At 56.2% G+C, this 11,500-nt stretch overlaps 1 protein-coding gene across 1 annotated transcript; it reads right to left on the minus strand.

The window, feature by feature from the left end:
- Positions 1-365: 365 nt before the first annotated feature.
- LOC136454598 (vegetative cell wall protein gp1-like) lies at positions 366-1,090 on the minus strand. Its single transcript, XM_066454973.1, has 2 exons — positions 719-1,090; positions 366-608 (listed from the first exon to the last, which is right to left on the minus strand). The coding sequence occupies exons 1-2, from the start codon at positions 1,088-1,090 to the stop codon at positions 366-368; spliced, it is 615 nt and encodes a 204-aa protein (XP_066311070.1).
- Positions 1,091-11,500: the final 10,410 nt, after the last annotated feature.

Here is an 11,500-nt window from a genome sequence, read left to right on the forward strand (position 1 = left end):
TCATTGGTCGTTCTACCCGACGAACCCAACCCGACCCCCAAAATTTACCCGGTCTGACCTCGATGTCTTCCCTGCAACCATCAGAGTTGTTGTTGGCCAATGCTCCGTCTAAACCTATGACTTGATCCTGTAAGCACTCCTGGTCGTGTCTTAATGATGTTATTTATACTTTGATTTCTTGTCCTTTTTCATATTAATCTCTTATAGCATCTTATATAATTAAAAAGTAGTTTTTTTATCGTTTTCTCTCTCTTTTGTTCCCACAATAACCCTCTAAGGCCCTCTTTGAAACGCGGGATTGTTTTCCCGTTCCTGCGTTTTTTCTGTGATGCCGAGCTGAGGCCACTCCTCCTTGGCGATCGTTGTCACGCCGGGCGCGAAGAGGTGGACGCGTCCGGCTCCAGCACGGTGTCGGCGCTCGTCGCCACGGCAGGCGCGGAGCCTGACGCGTTGGGCACCAGCGTGATGCCGACGTAGGGAAGGGGCTTGGACCATGCCGACGTAGACGGCGACGAGCCCTCGGTGGACAACCTCGACGGAGCGAACATGGACGTCGGGTCCGCTGCGGTCTGCCACCCCCGCTCCTGCGACGGCTTGCGAGAGACGTGCTGGGATACGCCCACGGAGTTCCAGGGCTGGGAGACACCAGCGGAGTTCCGAGCCCGACCTCCCCTTCCCCTCTGGTACGCGTGAGCGAAGAAGGTGGGCGGGGGAATGCCTTTGGAGCGGCCCCAGGCGGTGGGGGTGTATGTCGGAGGTCGTTTGATGGAGCGGGAGACGCCGGGCGCGGAGGCGGAGGTGATGGCGTCTGGTGCGACATTGGGCGTGGACGCGGAGGCGATGGCGCTAGGTGCGACGCCGGGAGCGGTGGCGGGATGGCGCCAGTTGCGACGCCGGGCGCGGTGGCGGAGGCGGAGGCGTTGGCGCTAGGTACGACGCCGAGGGCGGCGCTCGCTGCTGGAGCGGCGGCAGGGTTGGGGAGTCGAGGACTCATCCTCCTCTCGGAGTCGGAGAGGACCCGAGCGGCGGAGGGAGTTGAAGTGGTGGAGGAGGACGAAGTTGACGAGGGGTTGGAGGAGGAAGACGCCATGGCGGTTGGGCCGTTGCGGGGAGGGGATGCAAGGGGAGGGAGAGAGCGGGAGGTTTGGTTTGGCGTTTGTTTGGGTTCTAGCGAATTACTCCTGTCTGCTGGCTGTTTATATAGTAGCCTTAGCCTGCCTGCTGGATGCTGCTCCTGTCCGATGTGCAAAAGGAAATTGATGAAGAAGAAAAAGATCGAAATGGGACATGCTGCGAGGACCCGGCCATCAGCGAGGTCTAGTAGTATTGGCGTTGATCAATTAGGCACATTGGAAGATGGTTCAAGGAGAAGCCATAATGTGTTTTGTTCAGTACATGTATGAGAAACATGTACAGAAAAATTCATGGAAGAATTCTGCAAAAAAGTTTTTCAGATTGTTCTCGGCAGTGCTGCTAATGAAAACTGAGGTTTTCTTGACTAATTCGATTATAGGTGTCATCAAAGAATTCGTCACCGTCAGTGTCCAGTTCTCTAGTTTATGCCACCTGGTGATGAATTCAGGGACCAATTTTGTCTTCAAGAATATCAGATACAATGTTCATGACTTTCTGTATATATTAGGCCGAATTTTTTCTCCCAAAAGGGGGGCCATGGGATGTACTCATCTCCCAAATTAAAATGCCGGTTCTTTGCATGGACTTTGATGCCTCTTTCTTAATTTTTGCACTTAATTAACATCCTCGGAGATTTGTCGACGCTCGAAAAATCTGTGTGTTTCTCCCGACAAGCGTCAACCAGCTTGCTGTTTTACTTGGAAAACCAGGAGAGTGGAGTTGCAATGCAATGGCGCTGAGAGACCTGACCCCCAACTGCTGCGGCAGTGCTCTTCACAGCCGAGCAGTATTTGCCATCAGGGAGATTGTCACGAGGTCAGTAAGAATTCATGGAGGAAGTGGATAGCTAAGAGGAATTCAGCAAGAACAGCAGAGACCATTTAGGAATTTACAGCAGAGGAAGAAATTTCTTCATGGCTCTTTTGCATTTCAGTCTAGCGAATTCTTCAAAATAAATGAGAAAAAAAAGCCTAGCGAAGACGTGTTCAGGCCACATCGCAAGACTTCCCAATTATAAACAAGCTGTCGGGCTGAGTTTACACACTCACAGCACAACGCTCGAACAAGAGATGCATTGATGAAAACAAGATTTGAACCAGAGATGCAATCGATGAAAAGAAGCTTTGAACCAAATGTTATACCCAATGTGGCTTGAACCAACCAAGAATATCCAAATGTTACCATGGATGTTTCAAAGATCAACGTCACAACATCACTTCTCTTTTGAAACTGTATCACGCGTTCCACGTTCATGCTACTGGAACACGAGTTCTTTTGTGCTGCCAATGTCAAAATTCCTGCACAAGCTCACTCAAATGACCAGTCAATGCAAAAATCCCTGTCTCATCTGCACAAGCTCGCTCATGGACCGCATCGGAATTGTGAAACACATATGGATGGCATCTGAATTGTGAAACAAGCTGCCGCCTGCCGGGCTGTCCGGGCTGAGTTTACAGACTCACAGCACAGCGCTCGAACAAGAGATGCATTGATGAAAACAAGCTTTGAACCAGAGTACCAGACTCATAGCACAGCACTCGAACAAGAGATGCATTTATGAAAAGAAGCTTTGAACCAGAGATGCAATCGATGAAAAGAAGCTTTGAACCAAATGTTATACCCAATGTGGCTTTGAACCACGAATATCCAAATGTTACCATGGATGTTTCAAAAGATCCAGTGGCTTTGAACCAAGATGATCCAAATGTTACCAAGAACATTGAACCAAGATTATCCAAATGTTACCCAGAACTAGAACTGTACTAATCGATAGGTTTCAGGGAGCAACAACATTTGCAATTCGCAGTATGCTACCAGTAAGAATCGATACGTATCTGAATGCTACAGTTGTAGCCTGGTAACACGTGAGCCACAGCAGGGGCAGAGGTACCTGGATGTAGCACCAGGCGCAGATGACCAAATGGCCGCAAGGTCTAGCCTCGAGTAGTGTGGGTCGAAGGCGGCACTCCCAACACAACGGGACGCGCGGCAGGACCTCCTCCTCCTCTCGCCACGCCCACAACGGGTTCGGATAGAGGGCTTCGATGGCAGACATGCTGTTGCCGCCGAACGCTTGCTGCCCGGGACAATGCTCCATGGACCGTGGCGGTACGCCCCAATGTTCAGCAACCCGGTTGTCTCGAAGGCCGGGGATAGTCGGTGCTGCGCCGGGTGCAGAAGTCATGGCGGAAGGGTCGACGATCGTAGTCACGCCGGGCGCGGAAGAGGGGGTGGAGGCAGGGTCCGCGATCATGTTCACGTCGGGCGCGGAAGAGAGGGTGGAGGCGGACGCGTCCGGCTCCGGCGCGGCCGCGGCGTCGACGATCGTTTCCACGCCGGGCGCAGAAGGGATGGTGGAGGTGGTCGCGTCCGGCTCCAGACCGGCGCTCGTCTTCACGCCGGGCACGGAAGAGGTGGGGGAGGTGAACGTGTCCGGCTCCGGCGTGAGGTCGGCGATCTTTGTCACGTCGGGCGCGGAAGAGCTGGACGCGTTCGGCTCCAGCGCGGTGTCGGCGCTCGTCGCCACGGCGGGCGCGGAGCCTAACGCGTTGGGCACCAGCGTGATGTCGGGTGACGGCGTGGTGCTCGACGAGGCGGCGGAGGCGGCCCTGGTGTCCGTAGGGGTTGAAGCCACAGTGCTCGACGTGGCAAAGGGCTCGGACGATGCCGATGCAGACGACGACGAGCCCTCGGTGGACCACATCACCGAGGCGAACGTGGATGTCGGGTGCGCTACGCTCTCCCACCCCGACTGTAGCGACGGCGAGACGTGCTGGGACACGCCCGAGTTCCGGGGCTGGGAGACACCCGCGGAGTTCCGTCTAAGACCTCCCCTCCGATGCGCGCGGGCGGGGTTGGTGGGCGGAGCGGTGTCGAGCCGAGGCCACTCCTCCTCGGAGAGGACCCAAGCGGGTCTACCTCTTCCACGCCCGGCGTGAGGACGGCTGGGCTGAGCGGCGGAGGGAGTTGAAGCGGTGGAGGACGAAGTTGAAGAGGGGTTGGAGGAGGAAGACGCCATGGCGATGGCGGTTGGGCCGTTGCGGGGAGGGGACGAAAGGGGAGAGGGCGGGGAGGTTTGGTTTGGCGTTTGTTCGGGTTCTAACGAATCGCTCGCTGAGTCGGTTGTTTATATAGTAGCCTGCCTGCTGGCTGCGCTCCTGTCCGATGTGCAAAGGATCGAAAATTGGTGAAGAGCAAGAAGAAGAAAAGGATCGATATGGCCAAATGGGACATGCTGTGAGGACGCGGCCATCAGCACAGCACGGTCTAGTCAGTCACCATTGAAATGGAAAGGGCAAACAGCTGCAAAAAATAGTGTCAAGTGAAGTTCTATTATATGTACAAATGTGCTAGACTTCGAGATCTTAGTATTGGTGTTGGTCAATCAGTGACATTGGAAGATGATTCATGGAGAAGGCATCATGTGTTTTGTTGAGTATATGTAAAACATGTACAAGAAAATTCACTGAAGAATTCTTAAAAAAAGGTTTTCAGATTGTTCTTGGCAGTGCTGCAAATGAAACTGATGTTTTCTAGACTAATGATGTCTAGCATTCTAATTAAGTGACATCAAAGAATTGATGACCGTCAATGTCCAGTACTCTATTACGTAGGTGATGCTAGTTGATGCTAGTTGGTGATGAATTCAGTAGGGGTGCAAATGGATCGGATACGGACCAATATCGTTGCTATTTCATATGTTTTCATATTTCTATTTAGGTTCAAATTCGAACATGATAGTATTAGTCACGTTGGATAGGATACGAATGGATATCGACATTATAAATATGGGATTTGAGTGTTCATATATGGATATAGTATCGGATGTTGAATATTCCAACTTGGATATGAACAGATCTATCGGTGTTTTAGACCGGGGGGTTCTTAACCAACTAGTGAATTTGTTATGCGTGTTCCCGATTTCGGATGGTGATGCAAAGAGACACAAGGTTTATACTGGTTCGGGCATTTCGAGCCCTACGTCTAGTCTGGGAGATTGATCTTGTATTCCTTGCACCAAAGTGCTTGTAGTAGGGGGTTACAGGCTAGGTGAAAGAGGGAGCTAGTCCTAGGTCTCGGCGGGGAGTGATGTGGGCCGCTTGAGACGTTGCTCTCAAGCGACAGGGAAGTGTGCGTGTTACAGGGTGTTGTTCTTCGTGAGAACTTGTCTCTCCCTAGATGGCCTAAGTCATTTTCTTTTATAGTTGAAGGGAGGACAAGGACAGTACATGTGCTAACTATACGGCGTCGTGCAAACAGAGGCGGCGTGTCCGAGCCCTGTAGCCTGTTCCTGTGGTGGTGTGGTCGTTAGAGCGGTCCGTCCTTGGAGCGCTGGGGCGATGTGTTGGTCACATCAGATCCTGTGCGTCATGGGAGCTCCTGGGCTACCTTGGAACGGGTGCGGTGGTCAGTGTGCGGGTCGCTGTGGATCGACTGTGCGCGAGGCCAAGGCTCGGTTGGCGCCGAGGCTGAATCACGGTGGGGGGTCTCGGCAGATGCGAATCCCGAGATAGCTGAGACCCTAGCATAGAGTGCCGAGGCCTGGAGGGAGCGGTCGATCTGGTACACTAATTCGGAGGTGATGATGACCCAAGCCAGACTTCCCATGCCGCGTTGTCTTCGGGGCAGGAATTGCGGGGCACAGTGCGGTGCGAGCGCTGATCGTGAGCACAGCACCAGGATACAGTGGCCGGTAATCCCCGTCGTGCCCCGTCTCAGCCGGTATGGTGCTGATGCGACTTCTTATCCCGTCAGCCACTTCGTAGTGTTGGGCCGTCGTCCAGCTAAGATTGCGGGAGTGGTTGACGCATTAATAGGACGCGACATGCTGTCGGGAAGACTGATCGAGGCGGCAGCGATGGGTTGTTGACAAGCCGGCCTCGAGCGATACGGAGAATAGCTGTCTTATTCGAGGCTGTTCGCACGGGGCCTCGGGCAAGACGGAGATTGGGCCCCTCGAGTGCGAACCGGGGTCGCTAGGTCTCGGCAAGGTTGCAGGAAGAGCCCCCTAGCCTCTGCACGGGGAAAGAGGTCCATCGAGGGTTCCCCTGGCTTTTTTGCATGACCCTCACGCTTCCTTTTCGCTCGGAAGGAGAGGTGGAATGTGCCAGGTTACCCTCGGTGGGCACGAGCGTTGGCACTTCCGGTGAGCTGTTATCGGGTAAGTCCTAGTGGAGGCCCGTGCCCCGTTCGCTAGAAGACGGCTAGCGGTCCAGAGATGCACTCCAAAAGTATCGGACGGTTTCTCTAGTGGGTGCCGAGGCATTCGCTGGGCCTCGGTGGCTCGGTGCCTCCCTACAGTGGGATCCCATTCAGAGACCTCCCTGCCGGTCTCGGACATGACTTAGGGCGTCCCAAGCGTTTCGCTTACTTGGGCCTTAGCCCCGTATAGGCTCGCCCACGGTCGTCCCTGATTCTGTTGTCCTGGGGTGGCTGTCGAAACCCCAAGGGGCCCAGCTCTCGAACCCCTGGACCGTAATAGGCTCAGAGCCTGGTTCCTTCATCTAAAAGGAATAGGGCAGGGGGGAATATCTTCCCCATCGGCTCGGCAACGGGTGGTGCGCCTTTTGAGGCGGTTCCCTAGGGAGGCGAAACGACACCTGCTATCGTAGTGGCCGAGCGCGACGTGGTGGATAGGACGTAACTGTTCTCGCAATTAATGAGAAAGAAGTGGGTGCATGGGCGGTAAAATCGTATCGTGGTTAACCGCGCCGGATCGAGGGGAAACTTCCCCGATTTCATCGCCTGTCCATTTTGCCCTCACCCTACATAAATACTCAAAGAGTCTCGCCCCTCCTCACCTTACCTTGCCTACGTTAGCTCTGCCTCCATCAAGCCATTGCTAGAGCAGCGGGTGCCGGGAAGAAGAAGGGAGAAGAGCGAGCCAGGGAGAAAGCGAGAAAGAGCAAGAGAGAGAGAGAGAAAAAAAAACTCATCGCCGCATTTGATCCCTCCACCGCATCCATGGCCGGCGACATTGTTGTCATCAAGGCGGACCCCTAGGATCCGTCGAACGTCACTGAGGAGATGCTTCAGTCGCTCATCGACGGCAGACTCCTTCGTCCAGTGATGGACCCCAACAGGCCAGAGTGGATCGCTCCGTCGGGCGAGCCAGAGCTGAGGCCTTGTGATGGTTACGTCATGAGCTTCGTCTCCTTTCACGAGCATGGCCTCGGCGTCCTGGTGGATCAGTTCATGTAGGCGCTCCCGCACTACTATGGCATGGAGCTCCACAACTTCAACCCCAACTCCATTGCACAGGCGGCCATCTTCATTGCCGTCTGCGAGGGGTACTTGGGGATTGCTCCCCATTGGGAGTTGTGGCTCCATCTCTTCCGGGCGGGGCACACCACTAAGCCGACAGGCACGTCGGGCACGAGGAAAGCGACGAGGGCCGGTGGCTGCACTCTCCAAGTGCGCCAGGACCACTAGCACCTCTACATCCCAGCCCAGCTCGCGTCATCCAATCGCTGATGGTACACGAGCTGGTTCTACCTTCGCAATGACGATGGAGGACTTCCCCCCTACACTGGGTGGATTGTGGGGAGCTGCCCGGAGAGGTGGAAGTACGGTGTCCCGAGGGAGGATCAACCCAAGCTGCAGCCGCTTCTAGAGGGGCTAGAGAGGCTATGGGGCCATGGCCTTACCACGGCTATGGTCGTGGCTGCCTTCCACCGCCGGAGGGTGCTGTCGCTGATGGCTCGACGGCGGCGGCTGTTCAAGATGAGGCCGGGTGAGCCCAATGAGGGCATCCGGATGTCCTTCTCCGCCCTTTCCAATGAGGAAATTCTTCGTCGGGTGGGGGAGACGGTAGAGGCGAAGCTGAGGGGCGGCAACTTGACCCCCATCATGATGCGACCGTCACGGGGGTTCCTCTCGCTGGTAAGTCGTGCGCCGCTGTAGCCCCCAAGCCTCCTCCGTTTCTCCTTATCTCTTGTTCCCTTATGCGTGTTTGCCGTTCCTGTAGGGGATGAGGGACGTGCGCTCCTCTCCGCCGCCCGTTCCCGAGGACGCGAGGCAGCGAGCGATCAACTGGGCGCATGCCGATGCGCAGAAAAAACGGAAAGACGCCAAGGCGGCAAAGCGCATGAAGAAGATCCTCACGTGTGAGGAGCTGGACAAGCGCCGCCATCAACAAAGGAAGGATGGTCTCTCGTTGGAGGTAAGCCTGGGCGTTCGGGTTACCCGATTTTTTCGGGTCGGGTAATTCAGGTAATTCAAAATTCGGGTAATGAAAATTGCTACCCGATATTACCTCCGAAAAAACACTACCCGCAAATTCGGGTACCCGATAATTCGGGTTCGGGTTCGGGTATTACCCAATATACCCAAATTTACAGAAAACAACAAACTACACTAAATTTCAGTAGCGATCTATACATAATTTCAGCAGCAATTTGTATAGAATTTCAATAGCAATTTGTAGAGAATAATATATTACAGTCACTCATTCAAATAGAGAGAATTATATTCTAATAAAGTGATATGTTAAATGGTTCAGCTAACAACACATGATAAATACAAAGACAAAAACAAATCTTTGGGTAGTTTGGGTAGTTTGGGTACCGGGGGATATTACCCGAATTACCTAAACTAATTTCGGGTAATCAAAATCGCTATCCGAATTTGGGATCGGGTACCTCGGGTTCGGGTAATTCGGGTCCGGGTTCGGGTAATTCAGGTACGGGTAATGGGTATCGGGTATTTTGCTCAGGCTTGGTTGGAGGAATACCCATCGCCGTCGCTGTCGACGGAGGCCTCAGACAGGGATGACAAGGGCGAGGTGGGGTGAGGTCCCCTGGACCATCTCCCTGACGTAGTGGAGGTGGTGCCTGGGGCATTGGCAAGCTGCCCGGCACTCCCGGGAGGAGGAGGAGGAGCAGACCTGGGGTCGGCAATTGCCCGCTCCGAGGCCGAGGCCGACACGTCCGAGGCGCAGGCATTGGGCAAATGCTCCATCAGCCCGGTGGGCTCGGCGGTGGCGGTGGAACAAGTGGCGGCGGAGGCGATGCAATTGCCCCCGTAGAGGACTGAGGGGGCGCCGGGGTCCGTTGAGGACCAACCAGCACCGATGGACACAGAGGCGATGCCTCTGCCGCCGCCACCGCCTTTGCGGATGAGGGTCGCCGTGGCAAAGCGGTTGCCGCCCCGCTCGAGGTAGGTGTATTTTTGGTGGGGTCGCAGTGCCTTCCGTTTGTTCTTTTGTCTTGTACTGACCCCGTGATCGTCTTATCCTTAGCCAGAAGCGGCCTGTGGAGGTGCCTACCTTGGCGCCCCTTAAAGCGCTCAAGGTTAACCTCGGCTCCACCGCCCACTGGGTGGCGGAGGCGCAAGCCGCCCTGCATCGTGGCGTGGCGTCGGCGAGGGCCAACCCGAAGGAGCCAGCCACTCAAGGAGGGGCTGCCGCGGTGGCCCTAACATAGGAGGGAGAGGGTGCGCCTCCGCCCCGCGATGGCAAGGCCCATGGGTCGGATGCAGCCGAGGTTCCCTTGGCCATCGAGACCACCGGGTCCGAGGTCCCCGAGGTTTCATAGGCTGAGGCGACCGAGGCTACGGCGCCTAGGACCATCAAGGCCGCTACGATGGGCAACAGAGCCCTTGCGACTGCCGAGGCCACGATGGCGGAGGCCGGAGCCCCCCAGACCACTGAGGCCATGATGGCGGAGGCCGGAGCCCCCGGGTCCACCGAGGCCACGATGGCAGAGGCCGAAGCCCCCGGGACCACCGACACTGACGTGATCGTGGCAGGGCTGCCAACCCAGGAAGTGGAGATGAAGGCGGCGGAGGCCTTGGCGGCACCCTTGGTTGAAGGCCCACCGCCGTTGCGGGAGAGCGCCCGGGAGGTGGAAGTTCTTCCGATCTCCTCCGACGATACTTCCTGGGCACAGGAGATGGCCGGCGCCGAGGTGGCCGATGTCGTGGACCAGCTGACTCCAACCCCAGGCGAGGGAAGCTCAGCCCTCGCACGGGTGCGACCCGAGGCCCGCGGGTGGAACCACCCGTGTGTCCTGTGGCAAAGCCGGGATGATCCTGAGGCAGAGCCTCTTTTTGCTCTCGAGGACGCGGCCGAGGGCGGTCGCTGGGACATGTTCGAGCAGTACCGCCAGCTGGCGGAGTGGTCTCTACGGACGGCGCTGTCCGTGGTGGCCAACGATTTACCCGGAGTTGCCCAGGTTCATGCTTTCTTTTCCCATACGGTGGTCTTTTTCTGAGTTTTCTTTGTGGGGATTGACCCCTGTTCTGTTTCCCCCAGAAGCTCGAGACCCGATCTCTTGGGAAGTTGGTCTTCCTCCACTAGGAGAGGGATGTCTGGGACCAACTTTAGCGGTAGAAGGGCCTTCTTGCCGGCGCCAACGAGCTCCTGTCGGCGCGGAGCGCAGAGGTGGAGGACCTCCGCCTTCGTTGTGCCAACACGAAGGTCGAGGCGGCCATGGCCCAGGAGCAGCTCGCCCATCTGGCGGCACGGGTCAAGGAGGTGGAGGAGGAGCTCACCCGTGCAGCCAGTGGTCGGGATGCCTTCAGGGCTCGAGCCGTTGAAGCTACAGCCTCGGACACGGCTCTTGCGGGGTAGCTAGGGGCGGAATAGAATGCGCACCTGCTGACGAAGGGCGCTTTGGATGAGGCCCTTGCAGCGGCTGAGACTTCACGAACCGAGGCTGTGGTTTGGAGGGGAAAGGCCGAGGGTGAGTCCTATTCCCTTCGTTTTATTCGCTTTTTCTTACGTTCGTTCCCTAACTTCCTCGTGTGACGCAGAGCTGGGGAGTGAAGCTTCTAGGGCGGCTAAGGCTTCTCGGGTTGAGGCCCAGTGCCTGAAGGAGAAAGCCAAGGCTTCCTGGGCCAAGGCCCTACGCTGGAAGGAGAAAGTCGAGGCCTATTAGGTCGAGACCCGATGCTAGGAGCAGAAGGCCAAGGGTGAGTTCAGTAGGCTTCCGCCCCTAATTTAGGTTGTTTTTTCCCCTCGCTCAACCCTGTTCTGCTTTCTATGGTGCAGAGTCAGAGGCAGAGGTTACCCGAGCAGCCAAGGCTTCCTGCACGGTGCAAACGGTGCTCGAGACCAAGATCAGGGAGCACGAGGCGCTGAAGAGTGCCGCCCATGCTGCCTGTGAGGCCCTGGTGGTTGAGGGGGTTTAGTCAGGCAGCTCCCTTGGGAGCCGTCTGATTGCACTGAGCGGTCAAGTGCGTGAGCGGCTCCGAGGAGCATTGCATACGGGTGTCAAGCGCACACTGGCCGTCATCGCCTCGCACTACGTTGGTGTCGACCTTCAAGCCATCAGCGATGGCTACGTCTTGCCCGATGATGACGATGAGGCCAACGAGGTGGTGACGAAGCTGTTGGAGGCAGTGGAAGGCCCTGGCACCACGCTGG

This window comes from Miscanthus floridulus, chromosome 1 (genome assembly GCF_019320115.1).
Source record: "Miscanthus floridulus cultivar M001 chromosome 1, ASM1932011v1, whole genome shotgun sequence".
NCBI classification, from domain to species: domain Eukaryota; kingdom Viridiplantae; phylum Streptophyta; class Magnoliopsida; order Poales; family Poaceae; genus Miscanthus; species Miscanthus floridulus.

Coding starts and splice junctions, on each gene's coding strand:
- LOC136454598 (XM_066454973.1), bottom strand. CDS start 1,090: ATGGCGTCTTCCTCCTCCAACCCCTCGTCAACTTCGTCCTCCTCCACC. Junction 609..718: donor CGCCTGGGGCCGCTCCAAAG/GCATTCCCCCGC, acceptor GGCGTATCCCAG/CACGTCTCTCGCAAGCCGTC.